The sequence below is a fragment of the Notolepis coatsorum genome (genome assembly GCF_963971535.1).
Source record: "Notolepis coatsorum genome assembly, chromosome: 5".
NCBI lineage: Eukaryota > Metazoa > Chordata > Actinopteri > Aulopiformes > Paralepididae > Notolepis > Notolepis coatsorum.
Window position 1 is genome coordinate 134,236,318 of NC_140169.1, and position 18,822 is coordinate 134,255,139.

Sequence of the window (18,822 nt, forward strand, 5' to 3'; positions counted from 1 at the left end):
GACCACAAGGGGATTTCCCTTATGGCAACCTTTGGCAAGCTCTCCACGAGAGCTCCCAGATGGCGTTTTAACTCAACCTTATTAAAAAGCGATGATTTCTGTACTGAGTTCAGGAGTAAACTAGTTGAATTCTTGCAGATCAACGTCGGCACAGTCGAAGACCCTAGGGTCCTGTGGAACGCATTGAAGGGATTTATCAGGGGTCATGTCACACTTTTCGCCTCCAATTTGCGTAAATCCCAGTCAAAAAAACTAGAAGGACTGGAAACATTATACGCGGACCTATACGCATCTTTGCAAGCTAACTATAATGAACGACTAAACACTCAATGCAAGATAGTCAAGAAAGAAATAAACTCCATACTTAAGCAACAGTCTGAGTTCTTAATACATAGGACAAGGCAAAATTACTACTTTCACGGTTCCAGACCTAGCCATCTACTGGCAATGAAAATACGCTCGAATTATCATTTCTCTGATATTCCTTCGATCAAGACACGACAGGGAACAGTCACTACTGATTCGAAAAAGATCAACGACACTTTTAAAGAGTTTTACTCACAGTTATATAGCTCAGAGGTTAATTTCGATAATTCTAAATTTGAATCGTTCATTGGCGGGCTTGAGATACCCCACATTTCTGAGGAAGAGGCTAAGGAACTGGGAAAACGATCAGTCTTATGGAACTTAGGGAGACGATTGCTGAAATGCAGAGGGGTAAGGCACCAGGCTGGGGGATTCCACCCGAGGTATATTTAGCTTTCTGGGACCAATTGGGTCCATTGATGCTCGATATGATCAATTACGCTATCGAACAAGGGGAGTTCTCAAGAGATGTCAACATGGCATTGATTTCTTTACTTCTCAAGAAGGATAGAGATCCCAATGACTGTGGTAGCTATAGGCCCTTGAGTCTTCTCGGGGCCGATCTAAAAGTGTTTGCCAAGGTACTGGCCCGCCGCCTGCAGAAGTTTATGACGGTACTGGTACATTGCGATCAGACTGGTTTTATCCCGGGGCGCCTGGCTGCAGATAATCTTAGGAGGCTGTTACATGTAATCGATAACAGTAAAGACAATACAGCTCCGGCCACAGTTCTGTCCTTGGATGCCATGAAGGCATTTGACAGACTAGAATGGTCATACCTGTGGAAGGTACTTGAGGTTATGGGACTTGGAAAAAGTTTTATTCATATGATTAAAGTCCTGTATGCCTCGCCGTTGGCGATGATACTGACAGGCAAAAACTGTTCCACACTTTTTCCAGTCTCCAGATCTTCTAGACAGGGTTGTCCTCTGAGCCCAGGACTTTTCGCGCTTTCCCTTGAACCATTGGCCCAATTTATTAGGCAATCGGAGGACATCGTCCCCATAATGATCTATAATACACCACACAAAATTGCTCTCTATGCAGATGACCTACTGATTTTTATGAATGACCCCTCCCAATCAGCCACAAAATTACTGGAAATAATCGACGACTTTGGTAAATTGTCTGGCTTTAAGATTAACTGGAACAAATCAGCCTGCCTACCTCTTAATGAGCTGGCCAAGGCGGTGCGACTACCAGCTGATATCCCCATAGTGGAACATTTTAAATACTTAGGCATAGAGATATTCCCCACACTAAGTCAAACTACTAAATACAACTTCACGGGTACTTATAATAAAATACACCAGGATCTAGATAGATGGTCGTCCCTTCCTAACTCCTTACAAGCCCGGGCTTCCATAATCAAAATGAACGTCCTGCCTAGGATACATTTTGTTAGCTCAATGCTCCCCTGCCCCCTCCAATAGACCACTGGCGCAAGGTACAATCGATGATATCTAAGTTTATCTGGAATAACAAACGCCCGAGAATCAAAAGAGCTACCACTCAACATAGGAAACAAGATGGGGGCCTCGCAATTCCTGATTTTAAGCTTAATTTCTGGTCCTTTTCACTGAGACCTCTGATGTGCTGGCTAGACCCTGTAGATGCTGTATCTTGGCACTCCTTAGAAGCGGCGGCGGTCTCACCGCTAAGATTACAGGATGTAGTATACTCCACTATCCCTATTTCAAAATGCCGACTAAGATATGGACCGATCATAACTCACATGATCCAAACATGGCGTAATGTACAGAAGTCGTGTGCGGTTAAATGCCCATGGCACCTGGACTCTCCAATTTTTAATAACCAGCAACTACTTGTTGGGCACAAACCGGTTAGTATTCCTCAATGGCAAAGGAGGGGAGTTCATACTCTGGGGGATATCTATGATAAGAACGGCCTTCGAGCGTTTCAGGACTTAAAAGAAGTTTATGATCTTCCCGGCGAGTCCTTCTTTCTTTACCTTCAACTAAGGTCAGCGCTGAGGGCGCATGGCGTGCCGTGGGCTCAAGCTTTGCACCCACACCCCTTCCTCAGGCTCATAGTGGACAGGACAACCTCCAGAGGGTTTGTCTCAGACTTTTATACGCTCTTAATTCAATCCACGTATAAAAATGTATCATTGGATACAATCTGGCATGGGGATATCCCGGAGTTGGACCCCGAGTTTGACTGGGATGAGGTTTGGACAAATGTGGCATTGTCCTCCCGCAACCCCAATCACCAGCAAATTAATTTTAATTATATTCATAGGACCTATCTTACACCTAGGAAGCTATTTGCTATGGGACTGGTAACCGACTCTCGGTGCACTTTGTGCTCTCAAAGGGCCACTGGCACTTATATGCATATGTATTGGGATTGCCCACCAGTAGCCCGCTTCTGGAGGTCAATAACGGACAAACTTTCAGATCTATGTGGCTTAACAATCCCATTCACAGCTGTTACGCTACTCCTGAACGATATAACAACACTACCTGCGTCCGTACAACATAAAGGGTTATCCTAGCAGGCGTCACAGCAGCGAAGAAGCTGATAGCATTGAGATGGAAGGAGCCTGAGAAGCTCACAGTGATTAACTGGTCCCTAACACTGATGGATGTGATTTATCTTGAGATATCCACGGCGCGGGTGATTGGGGTGGGGCAGGCTGGGATTGAACTGTGGGTCGCAGCAGCTGAAAAGGTCAGAACCGCTGTGTGCGGCTGAGTGGGGTTGGGGTGCTTGTTCAAGTTCAAGTTCAAGTTCAAGTTCTTTAATAGTTGTCATACAGAAGTACAGAATACTTTCATACAAAATGCTTCTTACTGTTACGCTTCAGAGACTGTGCTAGACAAGATAGTATCAAATAACATAATAACATAATATAGCATGAATTTAGAAGAAGAAAATGAGGTCACAGTGTTCGGTATAGACATATGTACAATGTTCTGAGTTACCATATAATATACAATACACAATACTATGCAGTGTACTAATGTACAGTACTATCTAGTGCAAAGCAGAAATGGGATGAGGTACAATTTTAGGTACAATTTACAGTAAGGTGTACGAGTTGTAGTGCAATCCTTCATCCATATATATAAAGTGTGGGGAGTGGGTGCTACAGTGTGTTTGTTTAAAGTGGGTGTGTGCTATAAGTGTGTGGAGTGGGTGCTACAGTGTGTTTGTTTAAAGTGAGTGTGTGCGTGTGGATGTGTGTGCTATGTGCGTTTGGTGGTTGTTGTTGTGTAGTGTTCATTCATTGTTCGTTTAGCAGCCTGATGGCCTGGGGATAGAAGCTTCTTCTGAGTCTTTCTGTGCTCGCCTTGAGACTCCTGTATCGCTTGCCTGACCGCAGCAGTTCAAAGAGGCAGTTGTTCGGGTGACTGGAGTCTTTAATGATTCTCTTAGCCTTGCCCTTGCAACGCTTGTAGTAAATGTTCTGGAGGGTGGGGAGCCCCCCTCCAATTGTGCGTTCGGCTGAACGTGTCACTCTTTGTAGTCTGCTTTGGTCTTGTGCAGTGCTATTCCCAAACCAGGAGGTGATGTTGCCGGTCAAGATGCTCTCTATTGTACATGAGTAGAAGTTCTTAAGGATCTTCTGGCTGACTTGGAACTTCCTTAGGCGCCTGAGGAAGTAGAGGCGTTGTCGTGCCTTCTTCACAACACTGTTAATGTGTGTGGTCCATGTCAAGTCCTCGGATATGTAGGCTCCGAGGTACTTAAAGCTGTTGACTCTCTCAACCGGTGCCCCGTCGATGCTGAGGGGGCTGTAGTCCTTGACCCCTGACCTCCTGAAGTCCACAATCATCTCCTTTGTTTTGCTGACGTTCAGGGAGAGGCTGTTTTCCTGGCACCATCCCGCCAGGACCTTGACCTCTTCCAGGTAGGCCCTCTCGTCGTTGGCAGAGATCAGGCCCACCACCACTGTGTCGTCAGCAAATTTGACGATTGTATTGCTACTCCGCTGAGCCACACAGTCGTGTGTGTACAGGGAGTAGAGGAGGGGACTCAGAACACAGCCCTGGGGGGCCCCTATGTTGAGGGTGATGGATGAGGAGGTGCAGTTGCCTGCTCTCACCACCTGGGGTCTGCCAGTCAGGAAGTCCAAGACCCACTGGCAGAGGTCATAGCCCAAGCCCAGGTCCCTGAGCTTGGCTATGAGTATGGAGGGGACTATGGTATTGAATGCCGAGCTGTAGTCGATGAATAGCATTCTCACATAGTTCCCCTGCCTCTTGTCCAGGTGTGATGCTGCTGTGTGCAGCACATGGGATATGGCGTCCTCCGTGGACCTGTTGGGGCGGTATGCAAATTGCAGGGGGTCCATGTTGATGGGGAGGGAGGAGCAGATGTAGCCCTTTACTAGCTTCTCGAAGCACTTCATGGCTATGGAGGTGAGAGCTACAGGGCGGTAGTCGTTGAGGCAAGCAGGCTTGGATTTTTTGGGTACAGGGATAATAGTGGACTTCTTCAGGCAGGTGGGGATGACAGCCTGTTCTAAGGACAGGTTAAATATGTCAGTGAATACTGGGGCCAGTTGGTCGGCACAGACTTTTAGGACGCGGCCGGGGATGCCGTCTGGACCTGCTGCCTTCCTGATATTCACTTTTTTAAAGGTCCGCCTCACCTCATGCTCTGTTACCCTGAACACTGCGCCTCCATCAGCAGCCGACCCCCCCCCCCCCCATTGCCGAGGCTTGTGAGCTGGTGTTGTTATTACCAGCATCAAACCTCGCATAGAAGGTATTGAGGTCATTTGCTAAGGAGATGTCACTGTTCAGTTTGAGGGAGGCGCCTTTGTAGTCTGTCATCGTTTTGAGCCCCTGCCACATAGCTCTAGAGTCAGCTTGTTCAAACTGGAGTTCAATTTTATCCCTGTAGCGTCGTTTGGCCTCTGACACTGTCCTCCTTACGTTGTATCGCGCCACCTTGTGGTCATTCATGTTGCCTGCCTCTAGGCCGTCGTTGTATGCTTTGGTGCGCTCTCTCAGAGCTTCACGGACGGATTTGTCTACCCAGGGTTTTTGATTTGGGTAAACTTTCATTTTGGTAGTGGGGATTGTTTCTTTCACCCTAGTACAAACATAGTCCAGCACTGTCTCCGTGTAGACATTAATGTTATCTGTGTCGCGGAACACATTCCAGTCTGTGTGGTGAAACACTGACCGGATCGTCTCCTCTGACGTCACATCCCATTTCTGCACCTCTCGCGAGACTACGGGAGTACTTTTAATTCTCTGTCTGTACTTTGGTGAAAGAAAGATGGACGCGTGATCTGACTTACCAAAGCCACTATCCGAATGAGCCTTGTAGCCACCTTTAAATTGCGTGTAACAGTGATCTAGGATGTTACCGCCTCTGGTGTTGCAAGTCACATGCTGATAGAAGTCAGGCAATACCTTTCTCAGATTGGCGCTATTGAAATCTCCCAGAACTAAAATGGCGGCGTTAACATTCGCCACTTGGATTCTATTTACCTCGTCGTGTAGTCTGGAGAGCGCAACCTTGTTGCTGGCTTGCGGTGGAATATACACTCCGACCAGGACGATCGCCGTTAACTCCCTCGGGAGGAAGAAAGGACGACACTTGATGGTTATATATTCCAGGGAGAGTCCGGCGGTCTCGTGGGAGGGGGAGGAGGAAATGTCTTGTCTGTCTTGTCTTTTGTGTTGTCCTTCTTAACTTTAACTGGGGGGATTTTATTGGGGGGAGCTATTTAGCTATTTCTTCACTATTTGGGCACTTTTACACGGTTCCTGTGAGTCTATGGAACACCTCTGTAGGTTTTTGTTTTTCAAAAAGGTTCATTGTTTTATATTTCTAATCGAGTACTCAAAGGCAGCGTTTTTCTACCTCACGATCTTAAGCCGTTTTGAGGCTGGGCTCCAACCACTGTGTGGCCTGGTGGCAATTGCCACATTGTTATGCAGCTGGGAAATCTCTGACATCACTGATATGCACATTTTGAGATGACTCAGTTCGGTGAAGGTGAATGTTGTGAGGGGAATTGGAAGAATGCGCCCAATACGAGAATTAGAGACATACGTTTTATTACTATAGGGCCACACGGCCGGGAAACGGTGCTGAATACTGGGAAAGGCCATTTATGAGATAGTACCCCTTTAAATTTAAAATGTTGTACTCTTTTTTTTATTTTTTTTTTTTTTTTTATAATTTGTTATTTCTGTATTATTATTGTTTCTGTTATCTCCCTGTGAAGTTCTGTGTATTGTTATTATGGTTATTGTGTTGTCTTGTTTTCATGTAAGTAATAATAAAAAAAATTATTTGAAAAAAAGAATTAATGAAAACTTTATTTAACAGATTGCAGAATGGGTACAATACAGTACGGCTCAATACACACAATTGTTAAGGGGATGCAGACCAGACCAGATGCAGACCAAAGACGTTTGACTCGGTTCCCTTCGTTCCTACCAAAGAGCCGTTCAAAAGAAACAAATAGTTCGTGAACGTCCCATCACTAGTGTTCATTGGAAATCCCAGGTGTGAGTTTACTTATTCAAGCGTCAGAGTGTGTAGTAGAATTTTCTATAGTTTCAGTGATTAACCGTGTGGTTGTTTTACATCAGTATCAAGTGCTGAGACGGTGCTGGCCATCCATTCACTGAGGTTGGCCTAGTCTGCGACGCGTATATCACATCATTACATATTTCTTACTCAGAAGTAGTCTATAGTACCTAGACATCAAATCTGGCCCACTTATTTTGTCAAATAAATACCCCTACATTGTTCAAAGACGAGAGTCTGTCTGCTTTCTAGACGCTGACATTTAACTTTCAAATCATTAGTTTATATTCAAAACGTTAGCATGCAGAGAGCCGATAGACTTTGAAATAGAAAAATTTTCAACAACTTTGGGGGTGTGTTTGACAAATACATGGCCCGAATTATGTTTAGGTGTTAGAATATTTCTTATAAATTATTTGGGATCTTTAATCCATGCATTTGACTGGCTGTGGTACTATAGCAATGTAGCATTGTAGCTAGTGTAGTGTAGCATTACAGTTTATGTAAATATCAAACAATGCTTTCAGGGCAGTTATCAAACAATGCTTGCAGGGTAGTTATCAAGCAATGCTTTCAGGGAAGTTATCAAACAATGCTTGCAGGGTAGTTATCAAATGCTTTCAGGCCAGTTATCGTCAAACAATGCACTGTGAATTAAACATTTAGTTTATGGGGCATTAATGGGCGAAGTGAGTTCTGTTTGTGATGTCGTGCCACCTACTCTGATTTGGTGGTCTATTTGAAGACCTCCCCATTCAGACACAGTCTATTTACATTTACATTTAGTCATTTAGCTGATGTTTTTATCCAAAGCAACTTACAAGTTCTGTACGACAAGTCATCAGGAAGGGCACAGCTGAGTAACAATGTTCATCAAAGTGTTGAGTGCTACAGTGTAGGTTAGTATTAGGACAAGCGCATGACAGTAAGGTTAGACTTTTATTTAATACATATTTTTTTCATTTCAGATAATGGTTGAAGAAGTGTGTCTTTAGTCAACGGCGAAAGATTGGACGGGTTTCGGCTGTCCTAACTGTGGTGGGAAGTTCGTTACACCATTGTGGTGTTTGCAAGTAAGGTTTTCACCCATAGCCACCCCCTCTACCTGCTTTGGTTCTACTCTGTATTGTATGCAACTACTCTAGTGTGTTGTACTCTGTAAACTACATCCCCTATGGGGGATTTGTTTGCAGTGCTCCCTGCTTTTACCCAATCAGCAGTTTGTTAAGACGATGACATCACAACTTGGGCAATACATGTACCATCAATACCCCTGGTTTCTTCGACTTGGGACACCTGACATGGGAGAGCGTTCAAGTGTTTCCTTCCTGGTGGGGAACTTGTCTGATCATTCCAAAACCACATGAATGCACAATAACACTCACGCCAGCAGGCAACATATTCTGCCATATAATCTACAAAGTATAACTTATTTGAAACAAGGACACACAGTCGACAGTGGGGCGACAGTGGCTTGGGAGGTAGAGCAGTCATCTGGTAATCTGGAGGTTGCCGGTTTGATTCCCGCTCCTCCCAGGCAGTGTGTCAAAGTGTCCTTGAGCAAGACACTTAACCCCTAACTGCGCCCAATGGGCAGGTTGGCAGGCACCTTGCATGGTTGCCTCCGCCATTGGTGTGTGAATGTGCGAGTGAATGGGTAAAAATGTGAGGAACAAATTGTAAAGCGCTTTGGATAAAAGCGCTATATAAATGCACCATTTACACAGTCTCATAGATGTGAAGCTAACTCCTTATACAACGTGTGATGCCTGTGAGCTGCCACCAGGGGCACTAGTGAGCTAGTGATATAGCCAGTTTTACTATCATGCTTGATTATTACAATATTTACACAATGTAATTTGCATACCCTTATTATCATCATTGACAACATGTTTCAACCATTGTCTCAAGCTGTTCGTTTTCTGTGATCTCACTATTAAAAATGTTTCCCCTTCAAACATACTTATATATAATACAACAAGTAATTACCTATTTTATCGAAAAGTATTTGTAATATGATACCAACCCTGTATGATATAGCTTGGGTGCATCATACATTTTCAAGTATAGATTTCAAATTCAAATACATTTCTAAATTTAAATTAAATTCCCATTTAATGATAAACATTTGGACAACAACGGATCAGTCATACACAATGCAATATAGTAAATGGTCTTTATTTCACGCACTTATTGCATCTTATACGATACAGAAAGGTAGAGAAGAGGAACAATTTCAGCACTGATGATGATGATATTTTACACAGGTTGTTACATTCACTGTTGCATATTAATAGAACGTTTCTTTTTAAATACAGCTGAATGTCCCACGTTCTTCTGAGATGGTAGTGTTTCTTAGATTACAGTTTCAGTCATTTAGGCTTAGTGGCTGAGATAGAAGGGAAGGTCGATCTCAAGCCTTCCATCCTCAATCTTCACGTAAGCTTGGAAATCAGCAGGAGCCTGCTGCATAAAACCAGAGACAGCGTTTCTGATGGTATTCACCACTTGTTCGACAACCTCCGCGATGTACTGCAGGGTGCCGTTCACATGTTCCATGTCCACAACACTGTTGACTTGGTCCACAACGTCCTTGGCCAGGCCGACGAGGTTGGAATAAGCAGCATTGATGTAGATAGCAACGGCATCAAGGATGTCAGACTTCAGGCTATTGTCAACGAACACCTGAGCTTTGTCAACAATGGCCTTCTGGGTCTCACCAAGCTTCTGCAGGATCATGTCCAGGGTCTCCAGGCGCCTAATAAGATCCACAATTTGGCTAAGGGTGCTCCTCACTGCATTACGAAACTCATCTATCATCTGGGCTCCAGACATGACCTGACCAATGGGCATAGTGACCTGAATAGTGCTGACCACATCAACCATGGCATTGAAGATATTCTCAGCATTAAGAAGGATCAAATTGAAAGCCTTTTCGAGCAGAGAAGCAAAGCTGTTGGTCAGATTCTTGAAGACCTCTGGGATAGTAGTCATCTCTTCAGAGCCGGGCAGCTTGAAGTGGGTCTCCCTCATGAATTTGATGGCAGCATCCAGCATGACCTGGACGGTCTTCTGATACTGGACGACGACGTTCCTGAACAGGATGGACAACTGGCTCAGTTCAGCAGCATGGTTGTTGGCAGTGGTGTACGCCTCCTCGAGGAGGTTGATGATGGCAGTCTTGAACCCAGCTACGAATGTGAAGAACTCGTACTTCTCACCAAAGTTGGTCAGTGAGGAGGTGATGGCGGGGAGTCTTTCCTTGAGTCCATTGATCATGATTTCAGGGGCTTCCAAGTTGAAGGCAACCTTCAGATCGATCTTAGCACCCTCGCTGGCAGCGGCTCTAACGGTGAGAATGTCGACGTCCTCTTCAGGAGCCGACTAGAGAAGAAAAGAAAGGAGAGATCAGTGAACTTTCATTGGCTTTCTCTCGTATAATGTATACCCATTTCAAAATGATTTGATAATTAAAAAAAAAAAAATGCACAGGCAGAATAGCAATATAAGATACTCACAGCATAACGACCATAAAGTCTGGCATTAATCTGGGATGGTACCCTGCCCTGGAGCTGAAGACCCACGAAACCAGTTGATGGGGTGGAGATGGAAGCACTGACGCCATCTCTGCGGGCAGTGTAGCGGAAGTTCACATCAGTGAAGGTGGGGCTGGTGATGTCCACATTCAGTGTGAGGCGGGAGTCACTGAAAGAAATATTTTTTTGTCACTTTTCTGTGGTAAAAGACATTGAAGGTAATTTTAGCTTATTGTAATGGATTAAATGTTCAGGTCATTGGAATGTTTACCTTCCTTCTTCTTGGCGTTTCTTCCTGAAATAGGCAAATTACAGAAAAAAATTTGTCAATGTATGATCCGAGTAAGGAATTCTATGAGGTAAAATAGTCAAATCCCTAAATGTATAGCATGAAATGAACACTGAATAAAACAGTTACCTCAGGGATCCCTCAACAGCCAGGCTCTCATCCACATCAATTTCCACGACCTTGGTCTCCTCAACAGCCTCAACAGCCTCAACAGCCTCAACAGCCTCAACAGCATCAACAGCCTCAACAGCCTCAACAGCCTCAACAGCATCAACAGCCTCAACAGCATCAACAGCCTCAACAGCCTCAACAGCCTCCTTGGAGGTGGAGCGCCAGCCATCAACATTGAGAACATGTTGCATATCCATGGTCAAGTCAGCATGGGTCAAGACAGCCTTGCCAGTCAGGCTTAAGCCACCATTTTCCAAGCTTGCGGCGATGGCAGCTGTTGAAACACAAAGATTGCTTTGGTAAATAATTCAAAATAAAACAAAAGAGATGTATTTAAGTAAAAGGCAATGGTATGTATTTTTTACAAGAGAAGAATGTATTTCAACTCACAGTCCAGATCATAATCCAAGAGGACAATGGCGGAAGTGGCAGATGACTTGAATGCGACCTTGAAGACAGGGGCATCACCCTCGACCTCAGCTGCCAGGCTTGTGGTGTACACTGGGCTGACAATCTTTGCAGTGGCAGAGATCCTCTGCTTGGGGGCAGTCAGCTCAACAACTGTCTTCTCGAAGATGGTGAGGTCACCCAGGCTGCTTGGCTGAGAGATGTCAATCTCAACATCAGCAGTCAAGGAAGAAGTTGGTGCAAGGTCAATGGTAACCTGAGCAACATGCTTTCCATTGGTGGTCAAGGTAAAGATGTTTGCCTCGTTGTTACTGGCAATCTTCAGCACTGCATACACACGGCTCAGGGATGCCTCAACAGCCAGGTTCTCATCCACATCAATTTCCACGACCTTGGTCTCCTCATGGTTGAGTTTGGCATTAGCAATCACCTTGGAGGTGGAGCGCAGGCCATCAGCATTGATGTACAGGTTAGCCTCATTTTCCATCGCTCCCAAAACTGCAAACTCCTCAAGCACTTTGCCATCGATGTTAGCCTTTGTGGTTGTGTCTATGGAAATATACTCAACAGTTACCTCTGCCTTCAGGCTGTGATCTGCCTCTGCCTTTCCACCAGTATTAATAAGGGGCACGTTGAAATCACCCTTAAGCTTCAAGGTGGAGGCAGCGTTTACTTTGTTGTCAGTTTCTCCAACTACAAGATTCTGGTTGGCTTCCAGGTTGAGGATGGGCAGGGCAATCTTTGCAACAGTAGCCACAGAGATGGCAGCCTCCAAATTGTCAGTGTTCAGACTGAAGGTGCTGTCATGGGTACCCTCAATGTGAGGATTCTCCAGGGACAGGGAGTTGGCCAATTTGATTCCTCTCTTGGTTGTCAGGCTAGTTGTGCCATCAAGCTTGGCCTGCAGGCTCTCAAACACAGAGACTGTGGTTGCACCCAGACGGAACACAATATCATCTTCATTGTACAGCCCAGCGTTGACATTCAGATTGATCATGGCAGACTTTAGAGACAGCTCTGTGATCAGATTACCAAGAGAGGGAATCTGGACCAGACCCATCACATCAACAAGGGGTGCAAAATGGCTCTTCTGGTAAACAATCTTGGCATCAACATCAAGAGTCTGCTCAGTGGTTACCAGGATGTTCTTCAGTCCAGCATGATCAAACAGGCTCAGATCACTGATGGATGGGGTGCGCAACTTGATAAAAGGTATATCAAATTCAGGGATGCTGATGGTGCTTTTTAGGAAGTCAAGATTAGCCTCACCGTCTACAGCAGCAAAGATGCCAGCCTCATTCTCATTGTTGTCAATAGTGAGGTTGTAGAAGATTTTGTAGTGGCCAAGACGAGCCAGAGCCAGAGTGTTAATCTGTTGGGCTGCAGGTGTTATGGTGGCTGCGTAATCATTCTGCAGATCAATCTTGGCGGTCAGAGCCTCATTGAAGGTGACAACTGTATTTCCCTTGTTCTGGAAGTCAATGACAAACTCAATGGGACGGACAACAACTTTGATTGTATTGGAAAGGACTCCACTGACTAGACCAACCAGCTGTGTGTCATGGTTTGCCTTTAGCTCAAGCTTCATATCATAAAGGTTGAGATTTCCGGATACCAGAAGGAGGCTGTTCTTGACAACTGGGCCCTCTGCCTCAGAGCGGGCATCAAACTTGAAATAGCTGGGGATGACAGAATCAGCATTCACGGTTTGTTTCAGCTTCAGAAGGGCAGTGTCTGTATCACTAGTGAAGGTCAGCTTGGCAGTTGTGGGTTGGATTGTGAACAGCAGGTCACTCTTATGGGTGCCTTCATTAGAGTTGAAATTGGATGTACCCTCATTTCCAACAGTAAGAGTGATGGTGGTTCCCTCCTGGCGAGCAACAGCCTTTGAGGTCACAGCAGTCTCACTGGTCAAGCCAATGAGGGGGATGCTAAGCACATGGTCATAAGTGGTGTCAATTGTTCCAGACAGGCCTCCTTCAGTCGTGAAGAATGCGTCGTTGACTAGATTAGCATTGTAAGCTGTAGTGGTGGCTTTCACAGTGGTCTTAGCTGAAGCCTGGGCTGAGAGGCCATGGAGAGTCACAGATGCCTGGTGTTCCACTGCAAGAAGAATGTGTGTGTACTTCAGGGTCTCTGCAACAATCACACGATGTGTCTCAGGGGCAGCGATGCGAGCAGTGGATTCCAGGTTGTAGCTCAGGAACTCAAAGCTAGGAGATGTAGCCTGGGAGGTCAAGAAAGCTGCCAGCTGACGAGTATTCTCCTCATCAACAGAGCTCTTCAGCTCTGCGGTGTTCGTGAGAGTGTAGATAGGAGAGGTGATTTTGAACTCACCATACAGTTTACCAAATCCTACAATCGTGAGCTCAGTGGGGATTGTGGGTAGCTTGAAGTCAGGGATCTGGAGTGTCGCAACAAGCTTCTCTACAGGCACATGAGGGAAAGCAGGGAAGGAGATCTCTGGAAGAGTTATCTCAGGGATGGCAATCTCAGGCAGGGCAGGAAGGTAGTTCATGGTCAGATCTCCAAAGAAAGCATCCACATCAATCACATGGATCTCAATGTTGACAATGAAATCAATGAGTGCAATGATTTTCTGCTTAATGTCATCAAATGAGATGGCAGTGGCTGGCACAGTGTGGAAGCCAAGGATGGTGAACTCAGGGAGGTCCAGCTGTGTTGGGATTTCAAACTCGTGAAGCTTGTCCAGGCTGAGCTTTATGGAGGGCACAACCAGGTCAGTTAGAGGGAAGGTGAAGGATGGGATTTCCAGCTCAGCTGTCTTCAGTCCAGTGGTAATTCCCTCAACAATCTGCTTAACCTCACTGACAATCTGTTGTTCTGCAACCAGCTTATTAATGACCTCAATCACATTGATGAGTATGTCGGTGACGATGGCCAGACTCTTGGTGTAGTATTCACTCACCACATGTAGGACAGCGGTAATCTCAGCATTGACATCAATCTCACTGATCTTCTGCTTCAGGCTCTCAGAGATTGCTGTCAGGTCATTAAGCAGGACGTGGTCAATGACGTCCTTCACAGATTTTATCAAGTCTGTAACCTTGATTTCCCTCAGGTGCTCCAAAGAGCCGATGACAGAGGATAGAACAAAATTGACAAACTCTCTTGTGGCCTCAAGTTTCTGGGGGATTTCAAGTGCCTTGATCAATGCATTTACCTGAGCGGTATACACAGAAATAAACTCATTTACCTCATCAGCAAAGGCATTGTAGTCAAATGACTCAAGCTTCTGTACAATGGTGTCAATATACAAATTCAGTTGTTCAATCACAGCATTAATTTCAGCGGTCTTGAGGTAGTTGAGGGATTCTTCCAGGACTTGTATAACCTTGGCAGGAATGTCAATGGCCTTCAGGCTGTCGGCTACAACCTGGATGGTTTCATCAATTTTGAATTGCTTGATGAGCTCCAAAGCCTTCTCCAAGATGACCTCAACCTTGTGGTCAAGCTCTAACTTGACAATCAGCTCCCTCAGCTTGGCATGGACTGCGTTGATGTTTCCAAGGATGTCGAAACGCTGGAGCAGTTCTTTGAGAGTTTCAATTGCTGTGCCAATGATGTTTGTGGGAATTTGTGCAATCAGCCCCTCAATATGGGCATCCAGGTTGAGGGATGAAATGAAGGCCTTCAGGTCTTCAGCTAACTTTGTAATATCAAAGCTCTCAATGACATTCTTCAGTGTGCTCACGGCTGTCTCCAGACTAGCTTTGACACCAAACTGGGTATCAATATCAGACAAGAAGGACAGGCTACTCTCACTTAGTTTCTGGAGGTCAATCTGCTTGATTATCTCCTCAATGGCATCAATCACAGTAGCAATTATAGCTTTGATATCATACTCTTCAAGGAAGGCATTCAACTCCTGGTTGACTCTCTGGATCACATTATCAGCCAGGGTACCACTTGCAATAATTTCCTTGGTAGCAGAAACAATGATCTCCACACGGGATGCAATTCCAGTCAGCAATTTCTCAACAGCAGCCTTCAGGTTCAGCAGAGAGGCCTCCAGGTCATCAATGGTAAGGACATATTCCTGGGTGAAAGCAATTAGGCCCTCTTTGAGCTGAACTGCTTTGCCCTCAAGGTTCAGTTCAGTAACAAAGTCACTCAAAAGCTGAGGGAGAGCCTCCATCTTAGCTTTAATGTCCTCATTGTTGATGTAATTTTGCAGTGCCTCTACCATGCTCACAACAATGATCTTGACATCTTCCAGAATAGCTGGGAAGGCCTCCAGGAAAGGTAGCTGAATAATGTGGCTCTCTGTGCTCTTATCGTACTTCAGGAAGCTAGCAACGGCAAACTCCTGGTTTTCACTGGACTCTGTGTTGAGGAAGCTAGTGAGGAGGGTGCTGGACACCTCTAGTCCAAGCCTCTCTGCATTGTTGTAGGCATTCACCTCCTGGCTCAGGGCATTGTTGTTCACCTTAGATTTCAATATCAGTGTGGCCCTCTGTTCCTGAGGAGTCAGCAGTGCATCCAACTTGTGGTCAATAGTGGTCTCCAGGGAGATGCCATTGTCCAGCTGCTGGCTCACTGAGGCTCTGTGTTCCTGAGAGGCTGCGATAGCCAGTGGCTGTACCCTGAGGAGCAGCTTGCCATAGAGCTGAGCAGTCTGCTTTCCATACATCGTTACATCACCATCAGCATTGAAGATGGCATCGAGGTTGAAGTCGAAGGGAATGATGCTGGCACGGATGGTGTGGTCAATGCGCAGAGGCTGGGAGTTGAAGCGGACATCATTGGTGATCCTAGCAGCAAGACCAACAACTTCAAGTTCAGTGTTTTGGCTCAGGTGAGTTCCAAGGAGTTTTCCAATGGTGCTGCACTTGGCATCGGCACTCAGGTCAGCATAGTTGATCTCATAAGTGTGTTTGATCTCCTCTTCACCATAGAGAGCTTTCAGGGTTCCAGTCAGGTCCACCTTGTAGAGCTCTGCCTTCAGCTGAGCCTCATTGATGAAGTCGGCTGCCAGAACCTTCAGGTTGTTATTCACATTTGCAGAAGCAGTGTAGGGCTTCAGGTCAATGGTGATGTCATGTGTGTAAGAGGCATACTCACTGACAACAGCTTCAGCCTTAGAGTTGAAGTCAAGGCTAGAGAGAGTGATGGTCAGAGTGTTGCCATTATCAACCTTGATGTCACTCAGAGCAGCCTTGTTGTTAATGGTCAGAGTAGCATGAGAGGCATCAAGTCCAGCGCTGAAGGTGTTTTCCAGGGTCAGGGGGCTCTGGAGGGTGGTTGTTCCACTGGTGGCCAAACCATCCTTGTTCATGGTCAGAGTAGCCTTGTGAGTAGCTTCATTCTCAAGGATCTTTACATTGGCATCAGAGTTCAAAGCCAGGCCATTGACATCAAGGGTGGCAGTAAGCAGAGAGTAGACACGGTTTTCAGTATGGTCAGCACTGGTCTCCATCTTGATGTTGACTGCGCCAGCGCCAGCGGATGCCTCAGCCTGGTTGTGGATCTTCATGCCGAGGGCAAGGGCATTGCTGTCACTTTTCAGGGTCAGCGTGTTGTCCTTGAAGGAGAGCTCAGCAGCATTTGTCAGGACATCTTCGAAAGCATTGGTGTTTGACACAACTATCAGCTCACCATTAACAAGTGTTGCTGCAATGGTGTTCTGAGCCCGAAGAAGGGTGGTGTCAATCTTCAGAGAAGAATCAACCTTTGCCTCTGGCCTGGATGGGAAGATGGAAATAGCCTGTGTGGAAATGGCATTGCCATAGATGGGTCCAGCTTTGACTGATCCTTCAAGGTTGCTCTCAGCAGAGATTTCTTCAGTATTGAAGCCAACCAGTCCAGTGTGCTCCAGATTGATATCCAGGCCAAGAGGACTTCTTGCTTCAATCTTGCTGCTGGACTTCAAACTGATCTTGTCTGTGATGGTTCCAACTTCCTCGATGCTGACACTGGCTTCAAGGAGCTTGTGGACCACAGCTGTTTTGATGTGGGCCGTAAGAGAATCCTCAGAAGGAGAGCCAACAAGCAGTCCAGATCCTATTTGAAAGAGGGACAATGTTGTATTGATGAATTTGAAACAATTAATATAAAAAAAGAAGGGGAAAAAAGCATATACATAGCATATTATCTTGAATGATTTCAACAACATGGAAGTGTAATTGTACCTTCAATCTTGAGGGACAGGAGGTCCACTGGGGAGCTTCCCTCCACCTCAAACTTGGCTGAGTAGCTTGGTGTATCGGCAGCATCCTTGCCAGCAGATACAGAGGCCTCCAATTCGTACAGGTTGGTGCTTGCTTTGGCTGAAACCTCAGTCTTTCCAAAGAGGGGCACAGGCAAAGAGATGGTCTTAGGGATAAAAAGCTCTGGCAGGGGAATTTCAATGGAGGCGATCTCCAGGGCAAACTGGGGCAGAGACAGGGATGGGGTGGTCAGGGCAGCTGGGAAGTTCAGTTCCGCTGTTGACTTTCCTCCAAGGGGCAGAGGGATGGCGATAAGGAGGCGCTCATTGTTGAAGTAGTAAGCAGCCTTGGCCTCACTGTCAAAATATAATGATACAACAATAAGAAATACCACTCATGGTAATTGGATATCAGGTAGAAAGAAATATTCAGCAATTGTTCCCACTTTTCCAATTCATAACTTACGTATTGAAGAAAAGTTTCTCTGGCAGAGTAATATCGGGCATGGCAGGAATTCTCACATTCTGAATGTATGGGATGTCAGCAACATATTTCTCCAAATAGGTGTTGGCACCCTATTATAGAAAAGAAAAAGCTTGTATAAATATAAAACATAAAAAAGTTATGTAGGCCAAGATAATCAATGTATAATATTTATGAATATATTTAGACAAATGTGTATAATATTACCTCCACAGACAGGGTGAGGAAGTTACGGAGCTTAATGTCGGTCTGTCCAACATGCAGGTCAAGAACCTCGTTGATAATCTTCTCAACTACCTCAGCATTGGGAAGAAGATTCTGGATCTGAGAGTTGATTTCAGACTTGATCTCAGCCTCGATCTTGGTGTCATCTAAAAGAAGAAAAGAAAGTTCCATTCAGCATCACAGCCAAAACGTGCAAATAAGTCACAAACACAAACGTCTTTGGTGTAAGCCGAACTAGTGAAAATGTCCCGACTGACGGGTGCACTATAAATACCAATTGAGTTTACAATTACACAATTACTGCCCTAATAAAAGGGAATTTGCTGTTCAATGGAGCAATGGCGCAACATTAGAGAGGGTTGTAACATCTAGTCCACCAGCCTACCCTGAACAGTATAATATTTACTGTATATCTTACCATATTTCAAATCAATCTTCTGCACTGAGGTGGTCTCTGGGAGCTTGATGTCACTCTCGAGCACAAATTCCAGTTCCTCACCACGCTTCAGATTAGCCGTGAGAGTGACTTCACTTGCGATCATGGGGACGGCGAGCTTGGCCTGCAGCATAGCAGCATTCAAAGCATCCAGCCTGCGAAGAGGGACTCTGTGAGTCAACAGGCATAAAACAAAACAATGAAGAGAATATAGTT

The 18,822-nt window shown here is 45.4% G+C and overlaps 1 protein-coding gene across 1 annotated transcript in view; it reads right to left on the reverse strand.

Annotated features, from left to right (window-relative positions):
* Nucleotides 1-9,270: 9,270 nt before the first annotated feature.
* The window catches only part of LOC311228362 (apolipoprotein B-100-like), a gene marked incomplete at both ends in the record, with an annotated part of 121,068 nt that continues 111,516 nt past the window's right edge, over nucleotides 9,271-18,822 (reverse strand). The window contains 9 exons of the mRNA XM_084314272.1: nucleotides 9,271-10,272; nucleotides 10,407-10,593; nucleotides 10,696-10,719; nucleotides 10,843-11,158; nucleotides 11,275-17,316; nucleotides 17,445-17,818; nucleotides 17,928-18,037; nucleotides 18,153-18,316; nucleotides 18,589-18,761. Coding sequence (XP_084170398.1) covers nucleotides 9,271-10,272; nucleotides 10,407-10,593; nucleotides 10,696-10,719; nucleotides 10,843-11,158; nucleotides 11,275-17,316; nucleotides 17,445-17,818; nucleotides 17,928-18,037; nucleotides 18,153-18,316; nucleotides 18,589-18,761 — 8,392 coding nt within the window. The remainder of the gene's footprint in view (nucleotides 10,273-10,406; nucleotides 10,594-10,695; nucleotides 10,720-10,842; nucleotides 11,159-11,274; nucleotides 17,317-17,444; nucleotides 17,819-17,927; nucleotides 18,038-18,152; nucleotides 18,317-18,588; nucleotides 18,762-18,822) is intronic.